At 45.2% G+C, this 17,592-nt stretch overlaps 1 protein-coding gene across 3 annotated transcripts in view; it reads right to left on the reverse strand.

Annotated features, from left to right (window-relative positions):
• Positions 1–3,847: 3,847 nt before the first annotated feature.
• RNF145 (ring finger protein 145) overlaps positions 3,848–17,592 on the reverse strand; it is a 54,348-nt gene continuing 40,603 nt past the window's right edge. For all 3 annotated transcript variants that reach the window (XM_082324521.1, XM_082324520.1, XM_082324519.1), the window contains 6 exons: positions 15,764–15,939; positions 11,349–11,489; positions 9,782–9,964; positions 7,721–7,868; positions 6,653–7,009; positions 3,848–5,497 (listed from right to left, as the gene is read on the reverse strand). In XM_082324521.1, coding sequence (XP_082180647.1) covers positions 5,054–5,497; positions 6,653–7,009; positions 7,721–7,868; positions 9,782–9,964; positions 11,349–11,489; positions 15,764–15,939 — 1,449 coding nt within the window. In that variant the 3' untranslated portion in view covers positions 3,848–5,053. The remainder of the gene's footprint in view (positions 5,498–6,652; positions 7,010–7,720; positions 7,869–9,781; positions 9,965–11,348; positions 11,490–15,763; positions 15,940–17,592) is intronic.

Below are 17,592 nucleotides of genomic sequence, written 5' to 3' on the forward strand. Positions count from 1 at the left end.
AAACGGATATCTTCAGGGTGGCGGGGAGCGAACCGTGAGCTTTAATGCGACTGAAGGTACCTATCGCAAAAACGGGGACCAATTCATTTCTAAACTCCGTGTTGTAACACTAAGAAAAACCGAGTTTAAAATTGCATTTACTGACACCTTTATAAGTGCAAGCAAAGCCGAAGAGATTAGTAGGGAAATGTAGTTGTCAATCTTTCCCACAAATGTGTTTGTGGGGCAACATCACAGGCAAGACTTCGAATAAGCGATCCTTACAGGACAGACTTAGCTAATACGCAACAGCTCCAGATGCTGCAGAGAAGCAGAAAGTAGCACTGGAAAAATTATTTAAAGGTCTCTTCATCCAAATTTTACACGTGGGAGGAAAAAAAGCCAGCAGCAATTCACCGGTGGCCTCCACAGCCCTCCTCCGAGCAGCATAAGCCAGCCGTGGCCCATGGACTGGTCCTTCTCAAGAACTTCCAGCCCGGCGATGCCGGAGCGCCTGCTCCAAACCCGGCGGGCTGCGGGCCGCCCGCGCTCCCGGCCCCGGCGCAGCCCAGCAACACCAGTTCCACTCCGATTTGCTGACTTTCCTTCCGAACCCAGTTGCCTTCCCAACAACATAACGCGCTTCAAACAGCCAGATCTCCTTCCCAAGCACGTTGGGTTTTTTTCCTTTTCTTTTAGACACCGATATCCACTTTCTTATATTTTATATCTTATTTGCTAGAGAGAGAACTTGAACTTTGAACCAACCAAAATCAAACCCCTTAACTGTCCCTGCCAGTTCGGAAAAATGTTACAAGTTTGTTCTCAAACATTCAGATAGTTTAAGCCCAAACTCTGGTCTATTTTAGGAAAAGGACTGAGGTAACTTGGAAATTGAATTTAAAATTAATCAGGAAAGAAGTGGACTCGGAATGAAGAGGTTTTCCCACGCTGGAAGAACTCTCTGCCTTGGCACAAACCGAAGCGCTTCACTAGGAACGAGGAAGGAAATCAGTGGTTCTGCTGCAAAATAGCCAAAAGCCGAGGGAACCGAGAGCGACGCAATTGAAACTCAGGCTTTCGAATCAAACTCATAGCCACAGACGGGTTTGCTCTTCTCGTGGAGTCACCTCACCTCGTGTAAATGCGTCTCCCTGAGCCCAGAGCAATGGACTCCGTAAATCAGCAGCGCTGGGATACTCGATAGGACTGAGGCGACACACACCATCACACCACGTCAGCAGCGCTCCCGTTTCCAACAAAAAACCAACCAGCCATAAAATTCCCAACTGTTCCCATTATATCACCTAGCTGGAAGCATCTTTTTGACTCCAAATATTCGTCAATCACGCCACCATCAGGACTCCACATGAAAATGATTTCAAGCCTCAGCCTACAGTTATACCCTGATCGTAAATGCTCAAAAAGCATTTTTTCCCCCATTTACTCATGCACAGCTGCCAGAGAAAAAGAAAATCAACTCCAAGCAAGCTGCATCCAAGAGGGAGTTCGCAGCAGACGAAGGAGAGGGCAGGAGCAATCACCCAGGTGCCCCACGGAGCATCCAGACAGGTTTGTTTCATTCCTCACCTCCCTGCTCCCCCACCGCAGCCTTCCCCCTTTTTCTCCTGTTCCCCTTCGAGTTATGCGGTTTATTTCTTCTGCAAGATCTAACTCGGCCCGAGTTCTGGCACTTCTCACTTCATCCCTGAACTTCCTGACCCGTAAGACACAGCCTCTTGGCTTATCAGTATTTATTTCCCACCCACCCCCATTCCTTGCAGGCTTATTTTTAAGTTCCTTCTAGAGCTAGCTGTCCCTACTTTTACAGAAAACGGCACTGTCAGCATTTTTCAGTTGGAAAAAACAAAACCAAAAATGAAACAAAAACGAACACACACACACCCCCCTTGAACTTTCTGGTCTTAGGTTTTGCTAACTGGCAAGCTCTGCCCATGAACCCTGCGGCAACGAACGCACTCCACCTTGGCTTGCTCTTACAAACCTGTCACGGTGCTGGCACCTAATGAAGGTAACTTCCCCCTTTCAAGAAAAGCCCTGTTCCCATGAACTCTCCAAGCCAGCAGCCTCTCCTCTCCCTCTTGAATACATCCTTCTTACGGTAACAACGCTGCAGCAGAGATGTTTTCATCTCACCATGCCCCTCTTGCCAGGCTGCAGAACTCTCTCAGGCTGCCTGAGCCCCGTCTTTCAGCACCTTCTCCAGCACAGAAGAGTTGCTTTTGGTTCACTCCAGTGGGAAGCCGGCAGCATCCCTCCTCCTGAAGGGCAGCACATACCTTCCCAGTCCTTCAGGCTCCTCTCCAGCGCCACAGCCACGTTTCCGACCCGCAGTCCTGGCGGACGGTGCAGTAGTTGAATCTGCTGTGGGCCCGTTGATTCTTTATGAGCGGTCTCCAGGCACGCTTACCTCTGACCCATGTTGGTGTCAATCCATAGTCCTTTCCTCTAGCTTTTGCATTACCAATTAGCTACGAATAATTTAGGGTAGAAATGAAAAGGTTCATTGTCAAGAGATCAGTCAGGCTGAGAAATAGCTTCTCATCATAAGCAGTGAAGGCAAACCTTATTTTTTTTGTTACTTTTTCCAACACCACGTCCTCTATTTATGAAAGTGGTGATGCGAGATACTGTGTGGGACAGCAACGACCTGGAGCTGATGACCCCCATCCCGTGATTCCCTTCTGCCCTACTGACCTCGTGTGAATACTGTGGATGAGCACAAGTTCCTCTCCTCCCTTCCTTGGGTTCACCCTGAGGTATTTGTGCAGCAGCCACAACCCCTCCAGCCTTCATTTCGCAAGGCTGACCAAGCCGAGGCGCTTCTCGTCTCCTTCTCCCAGCCACCTGGGTACCGCTCGCTCCCTAACACGGAAGCCAGGTGATCTTACACAAAGGAAAAGCTTCCCGTCGCTGGTGTGAGGAACCTCTGGGGCCATCGTCCCGCACCCAGGGACAGCAAGCAGGGTTTGGCAGAGTATCCTTCAGGAACGTACGCTGTGAATGGAGGGCAAGTCTTTGTTTCACAGTGCTGCTGAGCACCCCATAGCAGCGCTGCCCAGAAACTCCCCGCTTCCTGCCTCCCCAGACTGCTAAGTGTGCCTAGAACGGCAACAGCCTAAATTATGTAGGTTAAAAGCTTGGACACATACGAAACTATAGTGTGAATTTTGGGGTTGTCCTATGCAGGGACAGGAGTTGGACTCGATGATCCTCGTGGGTCCCTTCCAACTCAGGACATTCTATGATTGTATAAAAACATCTTTTTGAGAAAGCTTCAATTCCACAGAAACGCAGGCATGGCAGAGCAGGACCCAGACCACTGATTAACACGAGTGAAAAAGAAGAGTTCATTTCTCACAATTTTTTCCCCCCCAAACACACCCAGCTGTTAATAAAAGCTTTGCAATCATCAGTGAAGCACGTGGTAAACCTAAATTTCTGATCGACATGCAAGAAAACAAAACTGAGCTACAGAATCAAAGGATGGTGCCGCTGATATTCCCACCCTGTCAGGTGAGAAGGAAATAGGTTTGGGTTTTGCCCGGGGCTCAGTGCAGCCCAGATGGCCTCCAGGAGCCAGCGTGCCTCAGTGTCCTGCTGTCCTTCTGTCTGTATCGGCCAAGATCCGGTGGCAAGGACCAGAGGAGGCCAGGAGGTACCACCAGGACACACAGCACTGAAATGGGAAAAAACACATGAAAACACTTTTTTTGCCTTCATGGCATCAAAAGTTTACAAGTCCCACTGATCCCCCAGGGGAACAGAGAGCTACTATTGCAGAAGAGCCTCTCAACACATACTTAATTCATGGAATTTCAGTACAAGAATCACATAACCACGTGTAAAAATCTTCAAATGTAATTTATTAAGACATTCAGCTATGTCTGTCAGTCTACATCCAAATTTACTACTAAAAATAAAATAGTATCACATTTCACATTAGGAATACCGACTTTGAAAAACACTTGAGTCAAGCCTATCGTATAAATAAGTGACTAATTTCTCTTCATATCAAAATTCACATAAAAAAATTGCCTGCCCCCTACTCCCACCTATTTCCCCACCCCAGTCCCTAGTTCTACTCGAAGCCATGATGCATGTAAAAATTTAAGTATGGACATGTCCTTGTCAAAGAAAAAAAGGTGCAAACCTATTAACAGCTTTAAAAGTGGCATTTGCGGAGTCTGATCATACACAGTAATGTACTCATTCCCAAAGTGCAAATATCGCCAGAGTTTAATACTGTTTTAATTCAGCTGCAAGAATTAAACATTACACAGCACAGTACCGCAAGGCCTCTATCCGCGCCCTAAAACTCATCCCACTTTCCTCCTGCCCATGGCGGCAGAGGTCAAAGTGTTCATTAGAGCTTTAGTTTACTTCATGCAGCCCAGACTGTGCCCGTTATCAGCAAAAGTTTCATATACATCAAAATATTGAAGACTCTGTCATAAAAGTCAAGAGTCACCATAGATTACATGAATTCAAATGCAACTGCCCCACCAAGAACACCCAAAGCATACACATGACGTATTAAGAGTGCTTCCATCTTCTAGTACAATCACTGCTGTTAGATCTTTGATTTTTGCTTACGTGCCATAAAAAAATTTGTCAGCAACCAAAGGTGCACCTCAATCAGAGCCTAGGAACTCACTGCATTTAACGCCTCCCGGGTACCCTGGGACATGGCTGTGTGCGATACCTTCTTCCTGACCGAAGCAAAAGCTAGCGTTCTGTCCGTCTGTCTACAACCCCTCACAGACCTCTCGTTCCTCTCATCCCTCAGCTACGTCTTGAAAACACTCTTTCACCGCAATTTATTTCCAGACATCCTTCCTATGCCCACAGTTCAGAGAGCTTCTGGAGTCATTTCTACTACATCTCACTGGAGTTACCACTACCAAGCAGCCCACAAAAATCAGCATGGGAGATTACGTTTTGACCAGCATTAATAGCTAAACTTCTTTCACAGCTGTGGAAGGATAGGTTTTCTTCTGAGTCAAACTTGGATCTCTGAAATGTGTTTGTTCCCGCGTCATCCTTTGTCACCTTAGAGCTGGACACAAACCCTCGGGTCTGGAGCGGGGCACCCCTCTGGGGCTGCCGTTAGTCCCGCAGCACAAGCTGCTCCCTGGCTGGCCTCAGGCGGGCTTGTGTCACCGTCCACGCTTGGAGACCCCTCCGTCTCGGCAGAGGCCTCCAGGCTGTCCTGCCCATCTGCGACCTGTCCGTTGCTCTGGCTAGGGCTGGCTTTCCCATTTGGCCCATCGTCACGTTCAGCACCAGGGGGCTCAGCTGCGTCTCCAGGTCTGGTGTTTTGCTCTGCACTAGGATTTGGCTGCTGAACTGGCTCTGGTCCCAGTCCCGGGAGCTGTGAAGGGCTCTTAAGCTGGCAGTGGCACAGAGGGCAGGTTTCTTGCACATACAGCCATTTCTTAAGACAGCCCGCATGAAAAAAATGGCTACACGGTGTGATTACAGCAGTTTTCATATCCTGAAAGACACAAAAAAAAAGAAAGATCATATTATTTGTAATCCCATTCCTCTCCTCTCACCCCATACATCTAATGGGTCCATTAGCCACAGAGGAGACAGAGGCAGTCCACAGGCAACGAGAACGTTCCTTCCTTCGTACCAACAAGCCTCCACATTCAAATACACGCCCAATTCAAACACAGGCCAGGTCTGGCTGTTTATATTGCAGGGATTAGAAATTAGGCAAAAAGCCTTGTTTATAAGGCATCATTACATTTAAATAAAAGCTTTCGTAGGATGAGAGTCATGGGATTACTTGGCTTAAACAATTGTGCAAGTCAAAACCAGCAGACTTACAGATACCACATGAAACAAGAGCAAACCAGACACGAAGTAACACCCTAAGCCTGTCAGCCGAGACCCACATCTTACTGGTCTGGTGTTTCAAACACCGTCATTCAACCTGGCACCGCTAGTTTTACTCTTCAAAGAATCTGTATCGAGTCTGGAGTCAATCCAATTGCACTCCAACTGCACACTACTAATCTTTGGGTGGTTCTTTCACTGTCATACATAACTACAATCTCTGTCCAAGAGAAAGAGACTTTGGAGCTAGAGGTGTGATAAAGATATTACTTCCAGCATTAATTTCTAAGGTCCTTACATCTGCTGGCTTACATTAGAAAGACCCTTAACCTTTTGAGAATTAGGTTTCTGTTATAAAACTGGCATTGGACATGAAGTGGAAGCAGCGATATCTGTAGAGACTGAGCTACTTCTACGGAATAATAACAAATCAGCTACTGAGTACACTGTCTTTCAGTAACAAAATCTTCCACTGATGAAGAAAGGGCACGTTTGCTGTTGCTACTGAGACCAGCTCAACCCAAACACAAGAGGTTTCAAAGAAACACAGTTTGTTGCGTAACTGAAGAAAAAAGAATGGAAGTTTGAACACATGCAAATGATCTATTTATTCATAAAAACCACCTTGGTGACAGCACTCCAAATCAATTCACACAAAGCAGAAAACTGGATAATTCAAGTAACTTATTGAGCACAATATTACTCATTAAACATAATTCAAGTAACTTATTTTTACTAGTTGGAGACCAAACTTGACAGTCCAGAGGTATTTCAATTCAAGTCTATCTTTTGACACTTTCATTCTTACCTGGTAGCAGATGGCACAGATATCATTGTGTTGCTCCAACTGCTCTTTTGTGGCAACGGGCAGTGATTTTATCTTATTCACAGCGTCTCTGCGAAGAAGGAAACTCTTCCATCCCAGTTGGGCCCGCAACCACACATTGTAATAGGAGTGAATGAAGATGATCACAGAACCCATCACAGTCCATTCACCAAAGATCGTTTCCGAGACACCGTACGCCACCACGCAGAGCGCGACGAGGAATTCCAGCAGCCGGTACGTGCCATTTACATAATAAATCACATCGTCCATATTTTCTACTGGTTCTTTTCTGAACTCCTCCACCATAAACAAAACATAAATGAAGAGTGTCCCAAGCACCTGTAACACAGTGCAAGACCATGAGCTCAGCATTCAGTTCTGAACCGGAGCGTAAGTCATTCAGCATTGTCCATCGAGCTCTGTAAACGCTCCCAGACCAGAGGACAGGCAAGCCCCAAAGTAGTGAAATTGTTGCTGAACTTCAAGACAAATAAAAGTCACTCTTTCTTGAAAAGCATTTAAGCTTCTTCCCAAGTACTTCCCCTTCTGTACTTTGAGTCCAGAACATAGCCGAGCTGATTAAACAGAAGTGCTGAGCACCGCGAAGGGCGATTTTGTACATTTAATAATAAAAAACCCCAAGTTATAACAAATATTCATAGTATGACACAGTGCCAGTATTTACACTACTGGGTTTTGAACATCAAATTGCTTTCAAAGAGCCATAGCTAAGAAACAATACATAAATGAGTACTCTGGGAAAAAAAAACACCTTTTTACTATGATAGTTAGGCCCTCAAAATAGTTACGCCCTCAAAGGCCTTCTGGCTTTCCAATTTGAAAGAGACTTCCATTCATCTATGTTCTCAGCCTACCCCTAGGAGCGCCTCAGCCTCAGATACAGAATAAAGAAAGAGATTTTATATCATGTCTTGTACTTCTGCCCTTCTATCATCCCTGTTCTTTTCTCATCATGTATTTCCCCCCCTACAGTAACAGGATCACAGTTAATGCAGGGCTTCACAGTTACTACAGGGCTAACATTCTTACCTGAAGGGAGGTTAGAATACTGCTGGAGATAATGATCAACAGCCAGAAATCCATGTGGAAAAATTGACAAATCATGTAGGCCATGTACGCGGGGAACACGAGTAAGAACAAACAGAGGCTGACTGCTCGGAAGTGCTTCCACAGACTCCTGCAAACAACACAATAGGGTTTTATTTTTTAAGTCAGATTTGAGTGTCAGAATAAGAATAGGCTGACTGCTGGGTGTAGGCACGTTAGATGTTTGCTCAAGGCTTTAACTTGTTGAAAGGAGTTTCTATTTTACTTGGGCACAGTCTCATTCCCAGCATGCATGCCTACAACACATACGGTATGAAAAGTTCCCTCTCCTCTGACCTTTGCTCTTTTCAATACAAAGATTATGGGCAAAAATTCACCTACAGTAATTGTCATAATGGGTCAAGTCAGTGGTTAGACAAATTAAGTACCTGAGATACTGAATGTTTCAGATGAAAGTCCATTAAAATAAAGAAAATTATTAAATATGTGTCTAACTGTTTGTACACTTCTCTATATAAACAGAGTTCTCCCAGATTATATACTTATTACAACTCTTCTATGTCTTTTTGCTAATATGCAAAGGTATTTCCTTTCATCACCAGATTCTACCCTGCTGCCTTTAGAAGTATATTCCCCAATTCAGGGATCACAAAAGAGGAAACGTAGCGGGACTTGAACATTCATCTCTGCCAATCCTTACTCTGCTCCTATCATTTCCTTCTTCCTAATCTCCTCCCTAACCTAAACACACCATCAATCTTTTTACACTCACCCATTTCTGAAGGCTCGCAGAATATCTCCAGTAATTTACTATACTAACCCCTACATGTTCCTCAGGTTGTATTTTAACCTCATTTAGCTCTGGAAATGAGGTACAGAAAAAGTGGACGTACTGGGGAGACAGGACAGCAGCAGAAAGTGGCTAATTTAATACAGTCTGAAGAAACATCAGAACGCTACTGTGAGGTCTGCAATTCTGTGTCTGTGGGTGAGGGAGAAAGGGAGAGCTGAAGTGGCATTTATCCCGATCCTGGTTGATTTAGAACTGCCTGCGAGATTTGGCAGAAGAGAGTTAAAACTCACTATCACCACAGACTGCTTGTTTAAGCTGGGCAGATGCTCATATCCTGGCACTACTCTCTTTCCCTCTGTTACTATATTTGAAGTTAACATTGCTGCAGGCAGAACACACTGGCTACGAGTAGCCTCTAAGCTAAACAAACTCTCTTCACATAAATAAACCTTCTCTTACTTCTTCACTTACAAGTTACAGAAAGGGAAAAGACACAAGCAATTAACAAAGATACAAACAGATTAATACAAGAACACCAGATACCAATACAGCTCTCCAAAACACAAATTAAACTTAACAACAATCCCACGTGATCAGAACATCTGGTACACTAATGCAAGCCTTCCACCTCTTATTTTCTGCCTGTAAACCCTATCATTCTGGGAACACAGCCTCACCAAAAAAAAGAAGGTTTTACAGTATCTAACACAAGGTCACTCCTAGAAACTTCCCATCCTCAACAGCTGTCTGAGACCTCTGCATCAGAGGGAAACCTACCCAAGGGCAGAGGAGGTTAAGCAAAACCATTCTGCAAATCCGCACAAGGGAGCGTGCGTGGGGAGAGCGCAGGCACCGGAGTCCTGGATTTGCTTAACTGAGAGCACAGCGCACTGACGCTCTTGCTAGGGAGAATAACCACCGAGCAGTGTCGTACTCGCGGTGGGCAGCCAGCAGCTGCAGAACAGCGTGGGCTCGCACAGGCTGGATGGGCAGGCTGAGCAGGAGCAGGTGACCAAAGTCCCCTGCGTTTGCCAGCATACAGCACGGTGAAAAGTATTACTGGGTGCCCTTAAGGGAGTAGGATAGAGAGGGAAAAACTAGAGAATTTAGACTAGAAAAGAAATCTGCATACAGGAAAGACAGGGTAACTTTACAAGCTACTAAAAATCCAAATCAGGCCATCAATTACTAGTTTATCACCTCCTAAAACAGCATTGAGTAACTTTCAGTTTAGGAAACCAGTCTCTTACTTGTCCCTTGAGGCTCCCAATGCCAAGACAATGGGATCAGCAATTTCCAGCATGGACTGAAGTATGGATGCCACCACAATGAAAAGAATAATACTGAGCAGGAACGCCCGATGCACAACTTGGAGCTCAATCAAACCTGTCTGCACAGCCAGGATCAGGAGCGTGACTCCTTCAGTCATTCCCCTGCAGATCAACACAGTCAAAAAGAACAAACAAACAATCACATCTTTCTGTGTGTCAATGTTGGTTCAAAAATACATCTAGAAACATCAGGAAATAAGCTGTCTGGTTTTGCCACAACCCTTCAAATGTCACTGGTTTTAGCTTTTACTGATGCTCCCCCCCAAGGCTTTAACCAGAGAGGAATGTTTTCAGAAACGCTGAAGCGTTGGGGGTTAGGAACCAGCAGATTTCAGAGCTCTGCTCCTGACTAGCAGCGTGTGGGCTACATCCAGCCCAGCAGACACCACCCCATGGCAGAGTCCCCCCCAGCACAAAGCATTTTAAGGACCCAGGTTGTGTCTTAAGAGGAGGAACCCACCAGCCTCAGCGTTGCCTGCACAAACCCGAAGCAGCCTTGCTGTATCTACACCTGGGCACCAGCCAGCCTCATCCTTAGATCGCCATGAAGACCCTCTCCACCTGCTCTATTTCCCCATCACCACCCTCCTGCCTGTCCTCTGGTCCTGGGAAACACCCTTGACTCAACACCCCACCCAGCACCCAGTTTAGGCAAAACAGCAATTGAGCCATTTTTCTGTTTATTCTCTCTGTACCTATACCAAATACAGCTGCCCACTTTTTGGCTTGGAACCTCAGACTGAATTTAATACCTCTGAGGACCACAATTTAGCACCAGTATTTGACGCAGTTGAAGTACAGATCACCCAGAATTGCATGCTTCCCCAAAAGATGCTTTTATGTAGACAACACCTAGGCAATGAACCCGATTCATACCATTTTTGCTTCCACATCTTGGAATCCAAGATGTAAAACATTCTTTTGCATGTGGTCTGAACTTTCTATAGAGTTAAGGGCTGGAATAACTGCGAAGGGTAGTGTCAGACCTAGGATCCCAATTTCATATTAGACAAGTTGGGACAATCATTAAGAAAAGGCAGCTTCTATATTTTGGTTATTTCTCATAGTAACTTACAGGCCATCCATGCAGTGCTGTGTTTTAAGCCTCACAGATTAGTAATGTTTCACAAATGACTACAGGGTAAATGAGGAAACGGGAATATGAAGTGTTCACATTATCCAAGCATGTGAAAATTTTCCAGTGACTCATGAAAATGAAAGCACTAAGACAATCAAGCTGTGCAATTATAAATCCCAGCTAACAGCCCTGAATTTGGTACAGAAATGAACCGTCTCCCAAGAAGTCTGTGACAAGCTGTATTTCGCCTCAAATCCTTCCCATGCACACACAGACTGGCATACAAAAAGCCTCTCAAGGATACCCAAGAGTTCATAAGTTAAAAAATTGCAATGCAACCTGTATATTTCTATAGAAATCCCTTTTTGTCTGCTTCTTTTTAGACCCTAGGCACAACGAGGCACTTACCTGTTCATAGCAGGATCATTCATGAATGCTCGGTAACCCTGCAAGTAAAACTTGCAGAGAGTCAGAACTCCCAAAGCAACAAAAGAGACCGTGAAGACCAAGCCCAGCAGCGAGTATGGAGTGCTACAGCATTCGGCAATACTGGGAGGAGAGAGGGGAAAAGAAACAAAAAGAAAAGGTCCATCAATTAAAAGCAACGTGATGAACTTTCCCCTTGTCCTGTGAACTGGGCAAACTGGTTTCAAAGCAAAATCAGATTGGTTTAATGAAAATATTAAAAGCTCTACACTGCCATGAAACCCTCCTATAAAAAGAAAAAGATGAGACGTATTCTGTTACTTCTTTCCAAGGCACAACTTCACCTCAGCTCCCGAGCTAATGCTGCTGTCAGGCTGGAGCTAGGCCTGTGCGGCGGTATTTCCCCGGTCCCTCTCCAGCACTGTGCCACATGGTGGCAGTGTCCTGCTTGCGCAGGGTTTTCATAACCAAAAAGTCAATTTGACAGCCACAGCGCACCCAGGTTCCTTGCTGAGATTTCAGCCAGCTACCAGAAACACAGAGCTAAAGCAGATGGATTCACTAAGGCACTTCCCGCTCAGATCCACAGTAGTGCAAACAAACAACCTGATAAATACTGTGGGAGACTGGGGGCTTTTTGGTAGTGTTCATATCAGGTTCAGGTAGGCAACACCTGTCTCTCAAACGGCTGAGCCAGAAGCAGCAAAATAAGAGTGAAGAATATTTGGGCCCCTCACTACAAGAAGGACATCGAGGTGCTGGAGCGTGTCCAAAGAAGGGCAACGAAGCTGGTGAAGGGTCTGGAGCACAAGTCTTACGAGGAGCGGCTGAGGGAGCTGGGGGGGCTCAGCCTGGAGAAGAGGAGGCTGAGGGGAGCCCTCATCGCTCTCTGCAACGGCCTGAAAGGAGGCTGGAGCCGGGGGGGTCGGTCTCTGCTCCCCAGGAACAAGCGATGGGACGAGAGGGAACGGCCTCAAGCTGCACCAGGGCAGGTTTGGGTTGGATATTAGGAAAAACTTCTTCCCCAAAAGGGCTGTCAGGCCCTGGCCCAGGCTGCCCAGGGCAGGGGCTGAGTCTCCATCCCCAGAGGTATTTAAAAAAAGGGTAGATGTGGTGCTCGAGGACACGGTTTACTGATGGACTTGGCAGTGATAGGTTAACAGTTGGACTCGATGATCTTAAGGGTCTTTTCCAACCTTAACGAATCTATGATTCCATGATTCTCCCTCAGCAGGCTTCTTCCTCTCTTTTGCTACAGCAGTGAAGTCCCAACGATTGAGTGCCCAGAATACATTTGATGATGCTGAGTACAGCTGCGTTATTTCAGCTCCCTCACCTTAGGGCTGCTATTCTGCCGATCCTGGCACTGCAATATTTGGAGCAGCCTAAGCCTCAGAGCGTACTTTGGCTTCTGAAACACGGCGCTGCCAGAGCAAGGAGTGCAGCACCGTGCACCGCATGCCCCAGCGCTAGGTAAAGAACCAGCTGTCAGCCAGGGATTACATGTCTGGAAATCCTCACATTATCCAAGGTCATACACTGACACTCTCATTTAAAAAAAAAAAAAAAAAAGGAAAAAAGAAAAAATCTTCACTTGTTCACCAGGCTAGTAGTCTTGTGAGAGAAATCATGGTGGTCAGAAACATGTCGGGCTAATTAATCAACTGAAGAGTGAATTAGTCCAGCACTCTGACAAGACAAAAGAGTTTTGAGGAAGCACATGCTTCAAAAATAAACAAAGCTCGTCCAAGAGACATTTACCTTGTGTCTTTTAATGACTACTTTAATTGGACATCTCCTGTGAAAGCAATTCGCAGCAGAAAATGTTGACATGTTTACATATACTATTTGCAGTGCTTCTGGTAAGCCTTCAATTCTGCCTGTTTACCAAACCGAGCAGGGCTGAAAAAGCTTTTAAATGTTCCTGCCGGTCAAGGTAGTGAGAAACACAGTATTTAAAGCAGCTGTTTCCTTAGGATATTTGATGAACTCTTAACTTTTGCTTCAAAATATATTATCAGAAATCAAGAATCCTGGCTTTTCTGCCTGATGCTCAATCCTTTTTTGTCAGAGTAATCTTAGTACCCTTCTTAAACTTGTTTCCAGATGATCTACTATGCAAGGGTCCCGGAGGAGCTTAAGAGCTCAAAGAGAAGCCTGGGGAGATTCAGTGTTATGTGTCAAGCACAAGTTTAGAAACCGTCCCAAAGAGCTGAACTCTTCAAGGCTCCTCAACAATCGCAGCAGTTACATACTCATGGGAGAGATTTTGAGAGGAACAGCAAGGACAATGAAAGGTACAGAAGAGTTTTTAAACAGCAAACGCGCACACAAGAGCTTTTCAGTCTGGGAAGAACAGACCTATGCTACTCTCAATTTGAAAGAAGAGAACAGAACGGTTTGGGTTTTTTTTCTTCCCCCAATACATGAATTGAGGGGCACTGAGTGAAACTACATGGATTCAAACAATCAAAATGGATTTTTCATCATACAGACCAAGTTGAGCTGTGAAACTCCTTGCCTCAGAATCTTTCAAATGACACAAGTGTACATGGGTTCAAGGGCAGAAAGCACAAACTGATGGACGAGAAGTCTTTTGAGGGTTACTGAATACCTATTACCCATACCCAGCTAATGCAGCCTGACAACTGAAGTTGGATGCGGGATTGGAAGAGTATTAGGAAGTGTCCTGTTTGTCCTGTTACAGGTGAGTGTCTTTCCAGGTACCCATTTACAGCCACTGCTGGAAACTGGATCCTAGGCTGGATCAATATTTGGTCTGACCCAGAACGGCCACGCTGACATTGGTATGAAAATCGGACACAGCTATTCCGCACACCCCAATTGCTCTCACCTGAATTCCAGCTACACTGTTTTAAGCAATCATTACTCTTAAAGGGCACAGATGCAGAATTCACTCACTTTCATGGAAGAGCAGATCTTTTCTTCCATTTTGTTAAAGAGCCAGCACTACATTATTAACTGGCCTGACAAGGTACTTCAGCTCCTTCCTAAGGGGTAAGAGGCTGTTAGTGGTAGTACCTAAGTTTGTGTTTTTAAGATGAGTAAGTGTTTATATTTTTTGTACTGTGACAGAGCTGAGAACACTGAGAAGAGTTTTTCTGCATTCTTCCAATTGCAGAGAGAACTTCAGAGATCAATGCACTCATCGATCAAGCCAATGCAAGTCTGCAAAGCAAGTTCCCTGTTTTGCCATGAATAAGAGAAGTCTAACAATTTGGTGTAGGAATAAACTCAACTTATTTACAAGGAAAAGGATCGCTTCTCCTGGCTCTGCTGCTAAATGCAGTACTCTACTGTAACAAAACTAAAATTGCAGCAGAGATGAACAGGAGGAAAAACTTCAGACACCAATGGTTTAGTTAACAACCAGGTAACATAGTCAGTGCTTTTACAGTGACACTGTAAGCAATTTTAATACTACATGCAATAAAATCCCTGGCATTTCTCGTCAACGATAAGGAATTTTGACAGCTTACCCTATGGCACCATAGATATACGCACACAGAGAGGCAAGAAAAAGCTAAGCAATTGGAAAGTCTGACTGGAAAACTGTAGTCATGAGCAAGTTACTCAAGTTGAAACAGCAGAAGTAATGATGTATGGTCTCTAAAGACTATGTCCTATGTTACCTGTGTGTTTAGACACCTATTACCTCTTTTCTCCCCATCCCGGTATTACACCATCTAATTTGTTTAACCCACCTTCTGCAACACACCCAGCTCCTCTCTGCCCTGCACTCCTGCTCCCTTTTGAGAGCTGTAATTTCTAGTTAAACAGCAGCAAGCAAAGGCACGTAGGGTCCAGCCAGAAGAATCCCTCAAATGCTGCCTTCCTCTCAATAACGGCACTAACACAGGCTTCTCTCCTCACAACCAGTTTTTACAAAGCTTTTAGGAATTTGGTATCTTTAAGATCTTTACAGCTCTGCCAAATTAACCACTGGGCTCAAAAGTTACCTTGGGAGTTGGATATTTCAGCTGGTTGGAGGAATTCAATAACGTGTCCCACACCAGAATGATGACACAAGACATGCAGGGCTCAGAAAGCAACACAATCACGAATAAGATGAACTAAATTTCAGTTGAAATATCTCAGACTTAAACCCAATTTGTATACTGAAAACAACTTCTAGACCAAAGCTCTAATTATAGCTTTTCCCTCATCAAAGGAATATTTTGCTTTCTCTGATCCATGCCTCTGAAGGACAAGCTTAACAGGGTTTACATACATGGCCGCTGCGACAGGGACCAATATTTGTTGGGTATCCAAATACAATAAAGCCAGTCTACATATCTAATCCTAAAAGAGCACAAACGTTCATTTCAGAAGATAATCAGAACAGAAAATCAACTATTTGCAGACTAGGTAATTACCTTGTCAAGAAGAGGAAGAGGAGCCTCTCTCTTGAGGCAGGCTGGTCCCGTGTACTGAAATAGGAATAGATCTGAAGAGCGAATAAGACAAGCCAAAACACCATGAAGAGAACTGGGACGACCAGTTGGTTCCACAGCGACATCCCCAAAGCCAGGAGACCATATACCTCCACCACCTGGACAAGACAGAAAAAGGCAGTTTGTTATTTGTTATCAAATCACAGGTGCTGTAAACCAAAGGAGAGTCAACGGTATAGCCACGAGGAAGCTAAGGATAATTCACACGGCATCAGCCATCCCAAAGGAAAAGAGGTAGTACATCAAACCACAGTTTGACAACGGGAGAGCCCAGGTTCAGCAGTGACATATTACCGCTGCCTGGCTTGAAGCAGGGAGAAGTACCTGACTGTGCAGCCAACTATCGGAGCAGCTGAATGCCCCCTCCTACGAATAACCGGCTTGGAGCTGCTGCCCGCCGCCCGCTCACAGCCAGGGGGGCGAGGAACGTGCCTGCCGTTCATGCACGACCCTCTCAGACCTTTTTGCCCAGCTTAAGTCACAGCACTGTTCTTTTCTCTGTAGCTACTGCCAAGTCACTGCACAGGCTAGTTATTGAAATATGAGCCACATCACTTCAGCACGGTAAATCTGTTTTGCTGACCTGTTTGTAAGGAAAAACTTAATTCCTCAGACATTTTATGCTTAAGTATCTCAAAAGAGAACACAAACCAGACTTCTGACTGCTCCTAATCCAAGTGTTTTGAAATTAATGCTTTCAGAAGACACTGACGCTCAAATTACTTCTTTTGTATTGCAAAGACTCAGTTACAATGCAGTCATTTCCAAGAAGCTGGAACTTCAAATAGCTGGACTTAATACCAAAGGTCAAAAGGAAATCACTCATAACTACTATTTCCTCACCATCTGCTTCCCACATATAAGGACATACGACCTATAGTGGCTAGCAAATTTTAGCAAACGCTAAAAAAGCTGCCTGCTTAGTCTTTGATGACAAGCACGAGGGATGGTACATTCACGGGACCTGCTGCAGCACGTCCTGTGGCTGATCGACACGCGATACGCTTGCTGGCAGGGACGCGGTGCCAAGCTCCTGCTTTTAGCTTTGCGGACAGACTTGTGCTGGAAGCGCGTCTGCCCTCGGGAGGCTCCCCGGCCTCTCCCTTGGCCTGGGACCAACGCAAGCGATCCTGCGCAGCTCCTGGCAGAGTCCTCCACCACATCGGAAAAGGGTCATGCTATGCCCATAATGTAGATTCATAACCGTGAGGTGTTTCTGGCATCTTCTGCTGCAAGTAGGCAGCCAAGGTTCCGGACCTGCTTTTAAATTATACCATTAGCCACAGTCTGAAATACACAGAAAAAACTGCCTCGGCCCACCTGGTAGGGCTGTCTCCCCTGTGGTGCCGCATTCGGGAAACACTCCTGGTGTTTAACATCCCCATATTCACTAAGTTCTGCCACCGATATCAAAACAGCAATCAAATCCAGCCTAAAATAGTAGTAAACTCACAAACACCAGGATGAAGGCATCACTGAAAACTAACAACTGCACAAAGCTATAGCAATGGAAATACAAGTAGGAAAATATTCAAGACAAAACGGCAATATCCTCCTCTGGGATAAGCATACTAAGCTTGATTTGTAGTGGCATTGCAACCAGTTATACGAACACACTAGCAGCCAGTGTTTTTTTCTGTTCTGTTTCAGAAACATAGGCAAAGAGCAGCAAGCTCTTTAGAAACAAAAATCCTGTTTTCCCATATTGTCAATACAATGCAAAAACCACTCACACACAGATTTCATTCCAA

This window comes from Platalea leucorodia (assembly GCF_965183815.1).
Source record: "Platalea leucorodia genome assembly, chromosome: 11".
NCBI lineage: Eukaryota > Metazoa > Chordata > Aves > Pelecaniformes > Threskiornithidae > Platalea > Platalea leucorodia.